Below are 20,129 nucleotides of genomic sequence, written 5' to 3' on the forward strand. Positions count from 1 at the left end.
GCCCTGCTATCAGGCTCTTGTGTTACTCCTTGTGATACATGCTCCATCATCTCTCTTAAGTGCAGAGATTTAGAGCTGTATTTATAGAGCACTCTGAAGTATATACACAGCTGTAAAATTGCTGAGAAGACTTTTCCTGCCCCAGAGAGATTAAAAAGTCATTCTCACAGATAGAGTATGTGGAGTAAGCGCACAGGGCTGAATTGAGTCTTTCCTTATGGGGAATTGGCACGGGATCTTTTCCTGGAGTGAAATGAGCCTCCAGGAACAAAGAGCAGGTGGCAGGGAAGTGTGGCTGCTCTCCTCTCCAGGGACCTACTAATGAAAGGTATGCATAGGAAATCAAGATTTGAGCATAGCTGCACAAGCCATTCACAGGCTCAGCGTATGTGCTTGAATGGCGACCCCAGGGCTATCCAGGGTGGAGATTATTATCTGCAGTACTGTGGTATTATTGCCTGAGGCAGTGTAGCCTGGGAGTACTCGGGCACAAACCATCCCTTGTGAGGCGATGTGGACAAGCCCTACAGGACTGAAAAGTCCGCAGACAGAAGAAAGCAATTGGGAAAGGTGAGATACAGAGATGGAGATGAGGACTGGAGAGAAGGGCAGGCCTGGCAATTGAGAACTCACTCTTAACTCACTGCAATGAACATCCAGCAACCCTGAAATAAGGATGTCAGTGCTTTTCTCCTTAACTGGACAAAAGCATCCTCATCTCCAATATTGAGGATGACGTAGCAAGGCTTGGTGGCCTATGTGGTTATATTTCAGCTACTGAATAGACTCTGTAGAGGTTGATCTATTTGGTGAGGAACTGGGAATACACATACTCACTTGGCCATACCAGAGGATGGGAATGTATCCTCGGAGGTGGTTGCTGGTTTTGTCCATATCCACACCTTCCTGTAAGTGCCCTCTACTGCCCAGGACCAGATGTGGAACGGGGGAGGCTGACTTGACCTGGTATGAGTTTTCATGCTGTATATACTGTTGTGAATGTAGCCCTCAACAGGGAAATGTGGCACCTGACTGGTTTTAGACATGGTCTGAGTTGTTTGCAGTTAAGTAAATCTTGTGGTTTCGAAGGCTCTTGTAACTTGATGTAAGGGTAGTTAATGTTGAGGAACCAACACTGATATTCATTTTCTGATAAAATGACCGTTATTTTTTTTAATAATATTCAAGATATCTTTTTGTCTATTAGCTCACAATAATAGATTTATCAAATGGTAGGGTAAGGAGGAGGAGAAGGAGATGATGAATTCCAACACATTGCAGAGAAGAAATATTGACAAGATTGTTTGGAAGTAGAAATCATTTCTTTCACTAGAGGTAAATACTGTCTGAGCTTGCATGGAGGTCAGACTTCTGTCTGGCCAGCTCATCTGGGTTTTGTTAAATTGGGGAAAAAAAATCCAAGAAAGAAATCCATTTATGGATTGCTTGTACTATGACCACATCACATGGTATGGTGAGTTTACAGTGAAAGAATAGATGCTACAAAACAGCAACATTGATTTCTTTTTCTTGAATGGAATTAAAATGCCGCAAGAGAAACATGGCTTCTGGGGAGAGGCAGCATATTTTCTTAGGTGAGTTGTTTAAGTTGGAAAAACTGTCTAATGGAAGATTCAGATGACAGTGAAAGTAATCTGGTCCCATAAAATAAAGGCAGTAAGAGCCCATAATTAGTTGAGGACTTTCACTGATGCACTGAGGAGGGGAAAAAGCGATTGCTTAAAACTTCTAGACGTGCATAGGAAATCAAAGATGAATGAGGACTCTCCTATGGTAGGTGTCAACAAAAGGAATCAAAATCTAAACAATAAATAGGAAATTACATTTGAGTGGGGTAGCAGTGCTAATTAAAAAAACCTACTAAAACAATCTTACGTGCACAATAAGATTTTTTTTTGTGTGCTTTAGCTCTAAAACTAGAAGTATTGGTCTTTGAATTACATTTATCTTTCACTGTGCTTTTACAAAATACAGTAATTAGTGTAGGAGTACTGGTGACTGGGTAGAACATATTTTCCAAAATGATGCAGAATAACGCTGCACAGATAAATGTTGATTAACGTTCAGAGAAAGCGTGGTGTGGAGCTGGATGCTTGGACAAAAAACATGTATAGGTTAGCAAACACTAGGCTCTGTCAAGAAGCAGTGCTGACCTCATGCAGCCTGTCAGCTCTCCTTTGCTGCTGGCTCTGTGTGTGAACTGATGCTGTTTTCTTTACTGTCTGGCTATTGCTGGTATGCTTAATCAGAAGCAGCACAGGGCACCTCTGGAAGAATGAAAAAGACTAGAAAGAATGGTGATAGTGACACTGAGAAATAGAAGCCGATGGAGGTGAGGCAGTGACAACAGGACGTAAAATCTTTCGGCTCGAGGTTGTAAGTTCAAATTTTGGGAAACAGCACTAGTGACTGGCTGCAAGTTATTTACATCTAGAAGCCTAGCTGAAATGTACTCTTGTCTTGAAGATCTCAAATAGTTTCATTACCTACTGGTGGGGCACAAACACATGGAGAGATAATAGCAAAGCTCTTCCACAGCCTAAGTTATGGTGTCCTTAGGGAATGGTGTGGAAACACAGTGATGGTGGTCAGCTCTGGACACCTGCACTGCACATGCTGCGACTATTCCCCAGAAAACACTACGTAACTGGCTCCAAGGCAAGCCCAGCTTACGCAAGCACTGTAGACTGCAACCCTTCCACAGTATGTCTTTGACTTTAGTGCTGCTATGCAGATTAGACTCCTCTAGCCCTGCCAAAAGTGGCAACTCTGCCCGAGGGACTACTTGTAAACCTTATTTACTACAAAATGTACATATTCCCATGTCTATAATGCCTCTTGTATAGTGTGGATGGGATACCACTAGAGCAATTTCTTGAGATCCTTTGAACAGTAACATAAATGATAGAAAGAATTTAAAAGAACAATGTAAATATTTAGAAACTTGTGTCACAAATCAAGGGTTTTGTAATTTCTCTCACCCTCAAGACTGTATTTCCATGCATGCGACAAATGACTTCATTGCTCAATCTGGATTTTGATGCAATTGTCTATACAAGCTGTCTAAATGAAGGCAAGGAAACGGAGACCTTGGAAGCTTCGAGATTATCTCATGTGAGTTAGTGAAAGAAAATTTGTTAGCTTTCCTTCCCTATTTATGCTTCCACAAAAAAAAAAAAAAAGAGGTCCTTTTTCTCACTTGCAATATAGTTTCCCGTCAGTTTTGTCTGTAGTTTCTAAAGATGACCTCTTGTTTTCAGGTTTGGAATCAGAGTGGCATTAGCCCAGAGAAAGGGGAATGGATCACATCTCAGCTGGCCAACAGAAACACAGATATTCACTGGCTCAGCCAGAGAATTGTACAAGTCTGCTGTAAAGTAGAAAAATTTCCATGACAGAAAGAAGGGATGATAATCTCGTAAAGTATGTCAAGTTTAAACCAAAGTTTCTGCCACAAGCGTGGCAGGCTTCAAACACTACATTTTAACCGCAATCCGTGTTGCTTCAAGGTACTAGCAATTCTAAATCAGTATTTTGGCTGCATATTGGGATGCAATGTTGCTGTAAAAACTGAGTGAAATCTTGCCCTTAAGATTAGATGAGTATGCATGTGTATACAAGAGGAGGAAATACAGTTGATTTGATATTCCTGCATGGGATAAAGCTTAATAAACTTTTCTGTATCTCTTCTTCCTGCTTGTTGCAATGAATTTCAATATTCCTCAGTCTTTTCATCATAATCAAGTCACAGTATCCTTCTCCAGGATTTTTTTTTCTCCTGACACCCTCCCCTCCAAAATCTCATGAAATGCTATGAAGTGTTCCTTATGAACCCATGGAAAGAGTTTTTATAGGAATTTTGCAAGCACTTAGGTAACTAATGAGACACCTAAGGCTCATGATGGAATTTCCTTTGCACCTATTGCATCCAAATGATCTGTCTACGGTTTGAGCAGTCTCTGAGTGGGCAGCAGGTAACCTGACCCACGCACAGCTCTATTTATTACTGAGCTTCAGTTAGGATAAATTACACCTGAGGCAAATCGCACCTCCCAAACTATTTAAAAATAATTCTCACCTTTTCCATCCACAAAGATTTTCTGCAATATTATGAAATTGCTCCCGAATTTTTCTATGATGGACAAATTTATTTCTCGTGGGGTTGTCAAAAGTGACTTTCTGCATGAAAATTCAGCTTTGACAGCCAGTCTGTAGCCTGGTTTCTCAGGGAAACAAGGGGTATAAGCTTGTGCAGTTGGTCTGTCTGTCTCCCAGTAAACACCGCTGACCTGGTTGACTGCTTGTGACCGGTTTTGATGCGACACAAGCAGGAGCTGACAGTAGTTTTTACCATTGTAAGCTGGAAACACAGGAAGTTACCTGAAGGGATAGATGCGACTGCAATCTGCAGGGCGCAGGAAAGGCTGTGTGTACCACGTGAGCTGTGGCTGGCAGGGTGGCAGGTGCAGCTTTCCTGGCAGAGCTACTTTCTAGGTTTGACCCTTTCAGCTTAATAAAAGACTTTCTTCGAAGCTCTTTGCTTGGGGGGAAACTGAGAAACCTGTCTTTAACCAGGCTGTCTTGTTTTACTGTCATTAACCAAGGAATTCTGTAGGCAGGAGTCATCTTAGTATTGTTCTTTCATCACTAATCTTTACAAATAGACAAGGGCCCTTGACCAAATCCAATCTTATTTCAACAGGTGAAAAAAGTAGTATGCATGGGAAGTAACTCCACTGACACCAGTGGAATGAAACATTAAATTGGGGTAAATATGAAGAGCTTCAGAAGAGCTAGGAGGGCTGCTGCTGCTAGACTTGCTTTACTCCATCTCAGATTATAAGGCCCCACAGCCTGTTTCTATAATAAAGGCAGGTAAAGATTTGGGAGGTATTTTTACTGAAAAATATGGCACTCGGATTTTTCCAGTTCTGATGACAGCAGTTCTGATTTCCAGGACTTACAACAGAGTCTCATCAGGGAAACGATTTTTTGTGGCATGTTGTAGTCCATGTCAAGTCCTCTGTAAGTCTTACCCATGCTTCGCAAAGTCAAGACCGTTCCTAATTCCAAGCCTGTATGCCAGCAGGTCTGCACTTCTCCTACCTGTTTGTGAGGATAAACATTAATGTGGCACTTGATACATTCTTGTCCCATGTTAGCCCAGGAGTTTCCACTCATCCATTTTCTCTTGCATTTGGGGCACTTATATTCACCAAAGCAGCGTTTCTTGCCCTGGTATGGTGTCAGGCCTTCTCCTTTTGGACGAGCCTACAAAACAAAGGGAGGTAGCAATGAATGACCAAAAAGGGGTGTGGGAGAGGTAGTAGGAAAGTAAGGGTGGGTTTTTTTTAATTAGGGAACTTTAGGCAAAAGGTACCAGCAGCAGACATGAAGGTCATATTCCCTTAATGAAGAGTTCGTACGTTGAAGCCAGAGTTTAACAGTACTGAGAGTTACTTCTGTAAGAAATACTCAAAAGTTCAAGATGACTTGTAACACTCGTGACACTGAACATAGTATTCTTAAGGATCCCAGATGAAGTCTAGAAAAGTAAAATGACTCATCATGCTGGGAAATGGTTTGTTTTTGTTTCGGGGGCTTGTATGATTTCTCAGCGTGTAGGTCCAAATTGCTTTCTATGTGAAAACACAGGTCAATGAAGGAGGTGGTTGGCAGAAGAGCTGAGTTTGGCAGGAGCTCCGAGACTCGAGCTCCCGTGGCTGGTGGACGTGGGGGACACTGTGTTACCTCCAGGGTTGCACGTGGGAGAAAGACAGAAACGAACATTGAGCACACTACCCCCTGCATACTGGTGGGCAGAAGAGGGGGAGGACACCAAACCTACTCTATCCTCTCTCTTTCTTTTTTCTGTAGCATCAGTGCACAGCATTCTCTATTTTTCGTGCATAGCAATATTGTTCTTTAAAAGATCAGATGCAGTAACAACGTCTGTTATAAATAGGCAAACATCTATAATAATTTGCTTCATGACACTCAGTCTGACAAGCCACTGTAAATATCCTGGCTCAAAGCAAAAATGAAGCTGACATTAGGATGCATATATTTACAGAACTATTGCACAAAAGAAAAAAAAAAAAAACCCAAACAGTCCATTGGTATAACGAGAAACATTCGGACTTCCATGACTAAATGAGCGTTGGCAGCCACCCAGAGTGTAATCCTCTGATCCATGGTGTCCCTTGATAAGGATGGGAGATTGTAACTGAATATTGGTCAGGAAAAGGTCAATTTATGGAGACATCCTTATTCTGGACACTTAATTTGGCTGTGTCTCTGAGGACTTTGTAGCACAACTCAGGTCAGTATAAGAAGGAGCCACATACTCTCTTCATTTATAAATTCTCATGGAATTGAACAGCAACCCTCTGTACAGAAAGCTCCTACAATCAAGAGACATTCCCCCTCCTCCTGAGGTGTCACAGATTGCTTTATTTGTAGCTTCATTTGGGGCTACATTATTGAACAGCAGACGAGTTATTTCTGATTCTCAGTTTCAGTCACACTTTTAAGTGTGTTTAAGGAGTTTAAGTAAACTCCTCCTGCAGTCAGACCTGGAAATGCAGCTTCATTGCCCCTGCTAAGAAGCAGTCCTTTCAGAAAATGTGCAGGTCACAGAGTGTATTATTTCCAAAAGTAATGGCACTGACTATGGAGACAGAGTGCTTCTGAGAAGTCTTGTAAATGTTTACAAACAGTATTTACACATAACACTCCCACTGCAATATGTTATGGCAGCCATAAAGAACTTTTAAGCATCAGACTCCCACAGCCATATGTTGCACTAGCCACAATTCACAGATTGGGAACTTTCAGAGATGGGCATGTTGAGCGGGCTGAAAACTGCAGGTTTCTCCACATCAGGGAGCTGACTTCAGAGATGATGCCAATGCCCTGCAATGCTCTGCCCTCACAAACGCACAGGAGGGAACTGAAGATGCTAATTGGTTAAGTCCTCTGTGTGTACAGCTGGGCATCAGGAATGGAGGCTTTCCAAATTAGAACCTACTTTTAAAATCTTTCTTCTCCAATTTGCTCAGTAAATCGGAAGCAGAACTGGGAAAAGAACATAGGAGCCCTGACTCCGGCGGTAATTTCCTCTTATAATTGCTAGACTAAACTTCTGATTTATTTTTAACTTTTCGGCTGTCACAGCTCCCTCCTGTCAGTGATTTTAATTAGTTTGCTGGCAAAACTACAACGTTCTCTGTAGGTGTTTCGTTATTCTGCTTTATGGATGTTTATACCTTGCCCTGACAGATATTATTTTCCTTCCCATATCTTCAGTTTCCCAAACTGTGCCCCACAGGGAATTTGGATTCTCAAACAAACGAGCTCATTTTGTCTAGTAAGAAACATCATTAGGAAGCACTGACAGCAGCAAAGGCAACTCTCCAGCTCCCTCCACCCTTCAGGTCCAAACAAAACAGAAATTTGACAGTATTTGGTAGAAGGCAAAACCTGAGTGAGATACACTAATGGCTTGAGAGGTCTGAGGCTGGGTGTTTTCCTTTTTTTTTTTTTTTTTTTTTTTTTTTTTTTTTTTTTAAAGTCTCTGTGGCTTCAGCAGCAGCGCAGTTGAATTGCGTAAACATTTCCAAGAAACAGCCTGCTCCTTGGCGCAGAAGCAGCCAGCCCTGCTCAGCAGGGTGCTCCAGCACCCGGTCGCTGTGTGACAGAGGTGTCTTAGTGCTCATCCAGCTGGAGGGCAAGAACTGTTTTCACCAAAGGTTTTTCTTAACCAAGTGCCAAAAAAGAGCAAGAAGACACATTTTGTCCTTTGGTATTAACCTAAAGTCTCTTATTTTATAAAATGGGGCATTTACCTTGTTTAAACTATTAATCTCCTGCTTCCTCCTCACCCTGGCTTGATTTGAATGGTGTTTAATAATAAACCTTGGTTGGTGTTTAGGTCACTAAGCATTATCTTTTCTTACTCTTTCTGCAGATAAGGGTTTCTTTATCCTCTGAGTTAACCAGGCAAAGATATGCCCCTATTCACAATGGCAAAACGTTTTGTTGTTACCGCGTTGTCCCATTGCCTTCAGGCTCAGGCAGTCTTTGGTGCGGTTTCTACCCTTGGCTGCAAAAGCTTGGTGGGACCTCTGTCTTACCGCACTTTAAATAACATTCAAACTAGGTTACAAACTGTAATGTGTCAAGGTCTTCACGTTTTCAGCATTCTTTTAGTCTGGGGGGTTGACAATTTTATGGTTTACACGCTGATTTGAGAGGCTGATTCCATCAAACCAAAGCTCCCAGCATTTTTCCTGCTATGTGACTGCATGGCTCTCCGACAGCTGTACGTATCTTCACTACGACATTTCAAGGGTTATTTAATGCAGCCAGGACAGGCAGGCCTTTGGGGATGATTAAAACCAAACAGATTTTTCTAGAAGGACCAGAATCTAGCCATTCTTTGACATGTCTCTCAGTGTCCAGGTGGCTGACACAACAGGTTCTTTATGCTGCTTTGACTTTGGAAATCGGGAGGTGATGTGCAGAAGGGAGAGCCGTCCTTCCCTGAGGCACCCCTGGGCTGGCGGCTATGGCAGCCCAGAGCCCCTTCCCTCCTCATCGTCCTCAGGCACAAGCTGGAGCCAGCCTTGGGCTGGAGGTGGTAATTAGAGGACCTAAGGGACTCCCTCTCGCCTTGGATTCAGGAAGCAGCACGGATTCTGCAAAAGCCCTGGCTGGGCACTCTGTCCACTAGCAGTTAGTCAAATGAAAGGACCTTGCTGATACACCTTGGTCTTCTAGACAGATGCTAAGACAAATGAAACCATCTTTGCAGATTTACCCAGCCAGTGCATGTGTTTACCTTAGCTAGATCCAACATATATATGAAGCCAGTATTTTTGTGTGGCACAGCAATGAAAATGACATCGATGTTCCATCCTTCGCTGACACCCAGCTGCCTCTATTTTTCATCCTTTCCCTTTATTCAGCCAAAACCACAAGTTGGCCATAATAAGATTTTTAAAGTATTTAAGTTGAGCTTTTCTGCTGGTCACTGGCCAGCCAAGCTCTCTCAACCTATGGGATTGTGCATCTCACAGAGAGGAATCTGCCAAATCACTTGGCAGTGACAGACACAATAAAGGACTCTTTGCTTTCCCTAGACAATTCTCACAAAGTATCAGTTTGCACAGTCAGCAAAACCAAAACACCTCCACACACACACACACGCACACACACACACAAATGCCCTGCTTAGAACTAGACTCATTATAAACAACACGAGGCAGAGAGGTCCTTCAAAGTGAAATGCAAAGGAACAATTTATTCAACATACTACTACTCCTGTCTTCCCCCGAGTTTGTGTTACGCAGCTGAAAGGCACACAGCACGGGGGAAGATAAAGTTCACATGACACTGGTAGGTGGATCCCCTTCCTAGCAGAGCTCTGTAAGTGTGTGCTTATGAGGATGCTTCATCACATAAAGCAGAAAAGTGATAACAGCAAACAACAGCTTGATGCACTGACCGGCTCCCAAGTGGTCAGTGGGAGTGTGAGGGCTGGATTCTATTTTGAAATGTGAGCCCTCCGACACTCCCTGTTGTAAGCACAACTAGAAGATGGCATTAAAAAAACCCCTAGCACTCTTATTTTGCGCTACTGTGCATGCGTAGTTTTGAAACATTAATGATGCTGATAAAGCGTACCCAAATGTTCAATTAGAAAATAAAAAGAATGTATTAGGGCTGGTTTGGCATACTGGGTGTCCTGGCATTCTAGTCCTGACTCTGCACCAAGTTATAGAGTGTTGGGAAATTTGCTGAAGTCCTCTGACCCTTCTCAGCGCTATGTAGAGAACAAGGACATACTCGTGTGCCTATGCCAAAATGGCACATAAAAGGGAATCCTTACATCAGTCAACTTTTTTCTTTGTCCTTCCTGACTTTTGCATTCATTTAAATCTGAGTATCAACAGAATAGACAGAGAGGTTACATGTTTAGGAAATTAATTCTAACACAGCTGATCTATTTTTCCTTGCTGTTTGTAGTCCGTGTTGTTGGTGTATGATATTGCTGATGTGTGACACTGGAACCTTCTGAGGTATTTAAATGAACTGTCGCTACGTCTTTAATTAATACATGCAATATAGGAAGAGCATCTGGGGGATACAGAAACCAAATTGATGCTTTGTTTCAGTCTTTCCTTTCTCTAGTATGATTTGTGTATTATTGATATGATGAGAAGTCTTGCTACGGGGTTAGTTAAAGGAAAACTGTCAGAAAGCAGACTTTTCATTACAGCATTACTATTTAAACAAAAGCTTCTATTTGATTTACTGAACAATAGATATTATGGGATTTTTAGATGTATTGGATAGTCCAGACTAAGGACAAATAAAACTATAACTGAGCAGGGCTGAAAAATAAAGGAAACGTGAAAACTTGTTTGTGTAGCTTAACAGAGGCGGCCAGTATGTGTTTTACTCAGCTGGGATTTTCTTAGGTGCCTTGTCCATCACAAGGCTTAGGGCTACTTCAGCCTCTGACTGTGGGGATTCTGCTGTACGGCTTTTATTGTCACTGGAAGCAGCAGGAATTTAAACCACTGCATTCATAGAAACAAGCTTGTTCTTCAAGGCAGTTAAAGCTCATCGGTTGTTACTGCTGATCTGGAATCTATCACACTTGTAGTATTTCTGCTCTTAAAACCTAATCAGGGTAGGAGTTGGCTTTGTACCGAGGTCCTAAATAATGAAACTATTACAGTCAGGCATCTGATAAAGTTGGTAGGATTTCTCAGCACCTCTTCTCTAGGGCAGTATGTGTACTGTAGCCTTCCTGCTTGCTGTCAGGGGACTGTTGGGCTGGGGAAAAGGAGGCAACAAATTGCTGGAGCTGAGGACTGACCTCCCAAAGAAATGTAGAATTAGGAGCAGGTAAGACTGTTCAGGCTCTCTGTGCGTCTGCTTGCTGCTCCAGGGCTCACAGCGTACTGTGCTTTTGCTAGTAGTATATTCAGTCACCTTATGTGGAAGATAATTTCGCAGTCGAGTGTATACAGAAGTTTGCTCCTACACGCATTTCTTCTTTCTTTATTTCATCTTCATACGTGTACCTCTACTGAGCATCACCATAGTCCTCTGCTTTCTTGGCCCTGCAGTCAGTGCCTTCCTAGCAGGGTAGTGTTCAGAATGGAACAAAATTCTCGCAGAGAAAAGCATTAAACAAAACATGTATAGCATGCGATCCAGAATAACGTTAGTCTGTTTTTCTTGAACAAATGCCCTATTTCTGCTGTTACAAACATTTTCACTCCCCAAGTCTTACTCTTTGGGAAACATTTAAAATTATCTATTATTAAGCTGTGTCAGTGAACTTTTACAGGTAAATTTTGAAATGGCAGAAGACCAATTTGATGTTTGTCATTTTAATATATGAGTGTACAGCTCTTGGTTGCTTTGAAAAAATCAGTGTTGTCAACATATTGTCTGTTAACTGCAATTTTGATCTCATTTCCACAATGGCAAACCAAGAGAAAGATTTGGCAGAATTTGTTATTAATAACACGCACATGGTTTCTGATAATGATTAAAGCAATAGGCATGGTTGTCATGGACATGCTGATCAAAGTCTAGAAATCCAAGAAGCTGGCTTGGCAAACATTCTAACATTTAAATCAAAATCTGGGTCTGCAGATTTTTCAGAATCCCAGCCATGCTTTTTGGAACAAAGGCTTTTCTTCTGCTACAAAATGCCTGATGGAGCTGATCATTACAACCACCCTTAGGCTTTAACTTCCTTGAAGAACAAGCTTGTTTCTATGAATGCAGTGGTTTAAATTCCTGATGCTTCCAGTGACAATAAATATAATACTCATTTCTGTGCTGCATCAGTCTGAAGCATAATATTTGTGGAATTGCCAAATATTAGTTACTAGCTGATGTGTCGATTACTAAACACTGAATGCTCAGAGAAGTTGATAGTGTGGGTTTCCTTCTTTGCAAATCCTAGTCATCACTCTGCAGCTAATACAGTGATAGAAAACATGTAAAAGCTCAGTACCATACAGTCTGAGAAAACAACTGCATGAACTAAATTATAGTATGCTGTTTTCATAGGCTTCTGTCTTAATAAAAAAAGACTTGGAGTTATTGACACAAGCAAGTGGTGTAATAGGAAAGTATCTGGGAAGAATGGTAATGTGGTGACAGGGCTGGTGGTGGACTTCCCACCCCTGGATCGAGTATGCAGCCCTAACAGATTTTCCGTCTGGTCTTGGTCAAGCCATGCAATCAGACCGTACCTCAGCTCTTCAGATGTAGTAGGGAGAAGCCCTTCTGCTGTTCCCTGCCGCTTCTGCCGTTCTTGTGGCACTGTGTAATCACTTTGGGCTACGTATGATGATGTAGCTCGTGTAGCATGCAGGCACCTTGAACTTCATCTGGGCCAGCTAAGCGCTATTAGAACATACCGAGCAAGTAACACTCAGAAAACTTTCAGTCAATTCTTTTATAGAAGAAAAATGTGGGTGCATAGTGTCGTACAGAAGCATGGTCTCTCTAGACGAAGCTTGTTAGTGGAGTCTTACTAGGAGGTGAAACTCTCCTTGCATTCACAGTCCTACTTAACCTCAGATGTATTTTATTTGTTTGCTGAATGTTCACATAGGTTTTCCAGGTTTTAGGATTTCAAATGGTGCGCTTACATATTCAGTTACATTGTGTGTTACATACAGGGCAACAGGCAACGATCAAGTGTTTAATGTGTTTGGTAGACTTTCAGAGCCACAGAGCTCAACTAACCCTACCCAAATCTTCTACGAAGGAAAGCTGCAAATAATTATCTTGGTTAACTGTACTTCAAGGACTTGTTTTACCTGTGCGTGCTACTCTTTGCTTGTTGAATGACTGTGAAAGAGCTCCCAAACCGACTGTCTATACTTGTGGCCAGTCAGAGCTTTAATACGTTTGTTCCTGTAGGACCTTGAAAACAATGGAATTACTTGAGCATATAAATAGCTGCCTAATGAATCTTCTTTTGAAAGTATTGCGTAACTTGGCCTAACCCAGAGCCTACAATTTCAAGAACAGGGAAAGAATAGGTCTCCGGTTCTTATGCATGTGAAGATAACCGTCAAAATATGAACCAAATGTTAACTCGCATAAATGAAGCAATCATCCTGAAAAAAATTCTCTTAGGGAATTGTCTAGTGAAAACTGTTTTCAATGTATTTCTTAATGCAATATGAAGTAAAAAAGGGGGTGGGGCTAGAGAGTGGGGATGGGTAGTGCCTAAATGAACTTGGGTCTTTGCTGTATAATTTAAGTATTGTATGTCATACAGAAAATAGGGATTTACGTAGCAAATTAGGCATGTGGAAGAGTTAAAATTACAGTCGCCTGCTGGGCTGCAGTGAGGCACTTCTTTTCAGTGTTACAAGATCATATTCTTCCAAACAGCTTGAGATAAAAGGAAGTGGTTGAAATCTTTCTTTCCCCTTCTCTGATACAAAATTGGCCATGCTGAATTAATTATGAAGAAACTAGGAATGTATTCATTTTAATAGTTTCCTGATGTGTGGACCCTTTTGTCCCTCTTCATCCATTGCTTGAAAACATACAATGGCAATAGCTGCCTCCTCTCTCCCTCCCCCTTCTCCTCTGGTAGCATGCTGTATTAAATATATTGGCATTTTTTTCAGTAGTTGGAATCAGAGTTTTGGAGCAGCGAGGGTCACACCCTTGCTATAATCAGGCACTACCTCTTCCAAGCTGAGGTCAAGACTCATATTTTTGGACCTGTTTAATTGGCCCACCTCAGATGACTTCATGTGAGTTTCAGATTTCTCCCAGGGCTGGTGTGGCACAGCTGGGCACTGCTGTAGCCATGAGCTGACAGGTCTGAATATGGTGATCTTCTGTCCTTCAAAATGCGGTGGAGTAGCTCTGGCAGCCCCCTTGCCTCCCCATAGGACCCCTCCAGAGGCAAAACAGATAGGAAAGCCAATAGATGTCACTGGAGGTCATTTTATTCCAAATCTAGGTGAGGGGCAGGTGCTTTTGAAGCCCTGTTCAAAATGTGGGATATTGCCTTCTGCTTCATTGCTTTTCTGAGATGTGCTTAGACAAAGTCTCAACCTGAAGAGATTTAGACTGGATTGTGATGCTGAGATGCAGCTGCAGATCTCCAATAGATCCTGTGATAGTATTTCCCTCCTTATTAAGTGTCCAGGTAAAGAAATCACCTGAGAAGACCCGCCAGACTAGACTGGGTGTGCCATTATTTGGGTAAAGCAAATTTTCAAGAGAGGATTTGGATCAGGGAATTCCTCAATTTACGTGGTGTCCATAGAGCTTGTGTTGCTTTTTGGTTGATGTTTCAGCTGAGAACCTGATACTTTTTTCACATCAAACATGCAGAATAATAGCGTTGGCTTTCTGTTTGAACCGTTCACGAAAGCTGCACAGGAGCTTTAACTGCAGACATGGCAATTCGCAAAACATTTTGTGCTTACTCCTCATGAACTACTGTAGCTTAATCTTATGCTGGGTGCAGCTTGATGTAACTTTGGCATGAATGTACAAAGGGGAGTAGATAGAGAAAGGGCCTGTATGACGTATAGAGGACTGTAGGTGCTGATGGGAGATAGCTTTCTTTGCTGCTCAAGTGGCTTTGTAAAATCCTGCTGTATGATTATCTATATCTTTTGGTGCCTTTATTCTTTGGTAAATCTGGACCTGTTGTGCCTCTCCTCCACACCATATACCTGCTGGGCTACACTTGCTGAAAGTACTTTGGGAGGGACTTCAGTGCCTCAGTCATCTTACCGAGAAACCTCAACTTGGGAATCTGCTACTTTTGCTCATTCGTTAGAAACAGTCTGTTAATGGCCAGGGATGTCAAGAGGAACTGCTGCTTTATGCTAAGGTACTTTTTCTTCTGAGACAGAGCGGTTTGTAGGACTCGGATGACATTAATGAGGCAATTACAATAAATAATGATTTTATTTCAACTAAAAACTTTGACATCGTTCATATATCTCAAAATAGCGTTAATTCCTTTGCCTAGTTTCCAAATGAAACTGCATCATCCTAAAGCATTATCTGCTTTTTCTCTATCCTAAATATTTGTAGCCCATAGCAAGGTCAACCTGATACAACAGATATTTTAATATCCTTTAATTAAGAAAGACATTTTTAAGAAACTTCTCAAGTTCCTATGCAGTTTCCTGAATAGTCCCCGCCCTGTGCTCTGACAGTGGGCAAAGGATGGGTGCTTTGCTCTCTGCAGGCTGGGCAAGGGGGTACGCAGGGGAAGGTACTGCACCGGGAAGATGAGAACACATGAGGCAGGCCGGAGGAGAAGCCAGCAAAGCAGAGAATATTTTAATTCAATGCAATTGCACAATGCAACATGAAATGCAACTTTAGCAGTGTTAACGTTCAGGAAATGGCTTGTTTTGCTCTGGTTCAACTTTACGCTGCTTGTTGCACCCTCTGGACTGACGGAATCATTTTTTGTTTCCTTCATATGTGTATGAATCACAACAATAATGGTTTTCTTTTAGCCTGAACTAGAAATGTTTTTGCTCTTGTTAAGGTTTTATCTCTTCAAAACAGCTCTTGGAAAGCAAAGGAAATACTGTTAAGATGATAAGGATGACTTTCAGGGGAAAGGATGTTTCTAGAAGAACTCGGCCTTCTTCCTTCCTTCTGCCGTGAAAGGGACAGGATCTCTTTCAACTACCCAATAAATCCTTGAGGATATTCAAGACCTGGTTTGTGGCATATCCTGCGCCCTGCATAAGAATAGGTATAACTACAGTAAGAAAAATCCAACAGGAGGGTGCCTGTAATGAGGAGAATGTGGTCTTGCGGTTAAGGCGCTGCACTGGCCCCTCGCAAGCCTGGCCTTCATTTCTGGCTCAACTACAGCCTCATTCTGCGGGTTTGTGCACAAGTGACTTGATCTCTCTGTGCTCCGATTTTTCATCTGGAGTATGGGCAGTACCAGAGCACCTCCTGTTCTGGGAGTGTAATTAATGTTTGTTACTGCAAAAGTGAGCAGTATGCATGAATCTTGAGTAACACAATTCTCAGATAAGGGTTTTGAACAAGGGCTGCCACAGGTCTGTCACCGGTGAACCTGACCTCACCTTTTGAGCCCATTTTTTTAAAGGCTCTGCTTAACAGATGTTGTCTCTTTCATATGTTATATGTTTTCCCTACAACCCAGTTGGTTAAAGTAGTCAGAAATGTCATTTTCCATTAACTACTTGTGACGTCTCCACTGATCCATCATTTAAAAAAGTAAACAAAAACCACATGGCAGAAGGCAAGCACATATACAGTTATAAGGATTTCTAGCTAGGAAATGCTTTACGCAATAGATAAAGCATGGCCCCCCCTTTAGAAATCTTCCTGCTGTAACAAAAACAACGCAAGGCCTGCCCGCACCCCTGTGACCTCCCCACCCCACAGCAGCATAGTGGCGGAGGCTCCCAGGATGCTAGCACACAGAGCAAGCTGTGGCCTGTCCTCCTCCAAGATGAAATACCACAGCAAGACTGTCATTGCTTCTAGCTGGAATGGGCCCTTTGCTTGAACTATTAAGAAACAGGGAAAGGAAATAAAGACCAGATGAGCAACCACCCTCCCTTTCTCCACCTCAGCCTCCTTCTCTCCACCTTCCCCCCCACCACGCTGTCTCCAAGATGACATACAAAAACACTGATTGAGTCAGGCAGCCTGCTTTAAATTACAGCATTCTTTTTGAGCCTGGAAAAAGACATGCTATGCATAGCCCAGAAATGAAACATGACTTCAGCTGCTGATATCTAAACTGCATAAATGTTTATTATGTTTAATAATGTGAAAGGGACTAAGGGACTTTTTGGTTTTTTCTGGTCCCAGTGTTCTTTCCTCTAGAAATACTGTGCCAGGTCACATGTGAGCATAATGCGTAGAAGAAAGTTTTAGAAACCCTCCTCCTCTGCCCTGAGCAGCCATGGGTAAGCCCATCTACCTCAAGAGCCCTCAAATCCCAGCTACCTGACTTAGTTCATGTGCTTGACATCACTTCAGAGCTCGTTGCTCGCTTTCTTGCTTTGAACCCCTGTGCATGTGCAGACGCCTGGGAGGAACTCCTTGCTAATTTTCTTCCACTGTACGCTCAGTCCCTTTATTACAAAAGACTAGGTTTTTAACATCTTAATTGGAGTGCATCAGAAAAGTCTCGCTGTTTTAAACATAACCATTGGCTTGCCGTGAAAACTTACAGGCATATACACCTATACTTTAGACAACCCAAGGACAACCACCCTTCGGTGTGAAGTTTGTGATAATACAGTATGAATCTGAATCTCTAATCTCTTCCATCATTCCTTCTCAGTCCATCCTGTTCCTGCAGTTGTATTTGCATTTTCTACCATGCTCCTCCGCTGTTTTTTTTTCCACTCTGTGCAAAGCTAGCTTGAATCATCTAAAGAATCACTTGTGTCATGCTACCAAAACAGCAACGGCAGCTGCCAAACTTTGTTAACCATTCTGTGACATTCATGGTTGATGTTTGTAGTGTTACAAGAACTTTAGGCATTTTACTGAAATTCTTATGAAAAGGAACTGAGGCAAACTGATTCCCTCTGTATTATTTTTCCTGATCAAATGCAGAAATATGCAGTGCCCTGAAGGTGAGGAAGGACTGACTGCAATCAGTATGGGCAGAGTGAGAATGCTAATAGGTATCTGAAGGGTGAGAACACAACACAGTCAAAGCATTGGGTGAGGAGGGATTTCTCACAGCAGCAGAATTCTGGCTAGAATGAAAGGAGTGAGTAGAGGATGACTGATGCAGAGAAAAGATACAGAATAAAATTTATAGGCTTTTCAGCGATTCAGATTCTGCCAAAAAGTTGGTTAGCTGACTCTTTATCTCTTCACTACTAATTATTTTGTTCTAATCTGTCACAAAACAAGCCAGGAAAAGGACTGTTACTTGAAACTTTCTGGGAAACAGAAAGGTCATAGGTTGAATCAGGCCATGGATGTTGTGTGTCTTGGTCCGTAACTCTGGCTTTTGAGAGAATTAAAATCTCTTTATGTGTTGAAATAGGAAACTCATGTCTGATTCATCAGGCTGCCTGGCTGTGCTGTAAGAAATTCAGTCTTTTGGACACCTATGTTTTAGGCTTGTTTAGTACGGCTGTGTAGCAGGAACTTTGAGATGAAGATAATCATTGCTGGTAATTTTTTTTAATGGAATCTGTTTTGACCAGAATATAGTCAGAAAAGTGAAACGAAACGGTAACAGTCTAAACAAGTGAGCTGTAGTCTCCATTTCCTTTAGTGTAAGTAGATGACATTTCATTTCCAGCTTTTTCATTAGGTAATTTTGCCTATGCCTTCTTTAAAAAGCAAAACTCTTCAACTATGTGCAACCTTCACAATACGTTTGTACAGTGGCTCCAGACAGCATTTCCTATATTTAAGAATTTTATTGTTAAAGACACTCACACACAGCATTTCCTTATCATGGATACCTAAAAGCTCCCTTCCTGAAGGTCACCGCTTACTTTCCTGCCTGCGTACAGCGAAGTAGCTGTCACCATAGGAGTCTCACTCTGGACTGCTCTGAGAACGTAACGCAGGCAGTACCCCAGATCTGTCTTTAGCAACTGACCCAAAATGGGGGAGTGGCCTGGGGCCAACTGGCAGTTCCATATTCTCTCACGTATACTGACCCTAAGAAGGATCAGGAGATGGACTGGGAGATGAACAGGCCTTACAGAGTAAATAATTCTTCCTAAAGCAAGAACTTTTTTTTGAGGAAAAAACCAAGCCAACACCACAGCCCTCCACCAAGTGAAGTATATCTTTTACTAGTGAAGAATATGCTGCTCCAGGAAGCACATGTGAAGGACAGCTGCAGTGTTCAGCTACTGTCCGTGTTGTAGGAGCATTTTTTTCCTAAGCTCCTAGTTCTATTTTAGAAATTATACCCATCACCCTGTTCAAAATATCTGATTCCACTTTCGTCCGAGCAGACAGTTTCAATACCCACAGGCAAGTAAAGTGAAAAGCTCATTATCAAACAATACAAAGGATGAATACATGTTCTAATAGAAACCTCATGAGAGGAGAGGATCGACCAAGGGGCTGTAGGGCACAGAAGGCATGACAAGGCTTTGTGCTATGTTCAATACTTTTCATGGGAACATGCTTGTGACCTAGGCCATCTTCAGCTTTTCTAAAGTCTAAGGCAGTCTTCCTGACACAGACAGTGAACAGGCCACTGCAAAATGCCTTTGCTAGATGCCGTCTACTGTTGTTTGCTCAAGGCTAAGAAACTATTCATTTTTGAAAGGGCATTGTGCAAGAAGCATCTGGTATAAAACACTTGCCATAGTGTTTGCTGCAGAGCATGACTGGAGAGGTGGGATGAAGATTTGGGGGAGGCATGCAGTTCTTGATCCCTTTTGCTGTTTCCCTTTGCTGTTTCACCCCGATACTCTTTCCATCCGGCAATGCTAGTCTAAAGGTAGATTCGTGCCTGCTCTGCTTGCAGAGGTGTAGTAGGAGTGAATTTGCCTTGATCTTGGAGGGGAAGAAAAAGCTCCAAACCACTGAGAAACCCTTTGTGGGAGTCCTTGATTTTGTTTTCATATTAAGGTACTCCTCTCTGTTCCATGGGAGTTACTTCGGCAGTGTTATTGATTTCAGAAAAAAATGAAAAAAAATCATTGTGGAATTATAAAGTAGGTGGGATACACTTGTTCATCTTCTGACTTGACTGTAAGGTCTGTGAGTGGAAAGGTGTTGTTTTCCCAGATCAAGGAGTACCGTCAGGGCTGTGCTGTTCTGGTAAGCCACGGATTCAGACTCTTGTGCGGAGGTTGGCACAGAAGCAAATGTCTTCTAGCCCCTTGATTTATTTTTTTTCAGTCTTTCCAAGGCCCAGTTAACTTTATCCGCTCTGCGTTTCAGGGGGATGTGCAGTTCTGTGTGTGCCTGGTGAGAGGCTCATTATCCTCTGCAGGCTCAACACAAACCCTCAATTTTTAAAAGGCGACAAAAGAGGCGGCCAGTCCTGCTTTCCGGTCTCCCCGGCCGCGCCAGCGTGGCGAGCTCCT

General features: G+C 42.3%; 2 protein-coding genes across 2 annotated transcripts in view; one reads left to right on the top strand and one right to left on the bottom strand.

Moving 5' to 3' along the window:
* PPIF (peptidylprolyl isomerase F) overlaps positions 1–20,129 on the top strand; it is a 172,830-nt gene that overhangs the window by 49,597 nt on the left and 103,104 nt on the right. The gene's annotated exons all lie outside the window — the stretch shown is intronic.
* Positions 1–20,129, bottom strand: part of ZCCHC24 (zinc finger CCHC-type containing 24) — a 111,191-nt gene that overhangs the window by 6,241 nt on the left and 84,821 nt on the right. Inside the window, exon 3 of the mRNA XM_080400924.1 lies at positions 5,128–5,292. Coding sequence (XP_080257050.1) covers positions 5,128–5,292 — 165 coding nt within the window. The remainder of the gene's footprint in view (positions 1–5,127; positions 5,293–20,129) is intronic.

The sequence above is a fragment of the Falco punctatus genome (genome assembly GCF_963210335.1).
Source record: "Falco punctatus genome assembly, chromosome: 9".
Lineage (NCBI taxonomy): Eukaryota > Metazoa > Chordata > Aves > Falconiformes > Falconidae > Falco > Falco punctatus.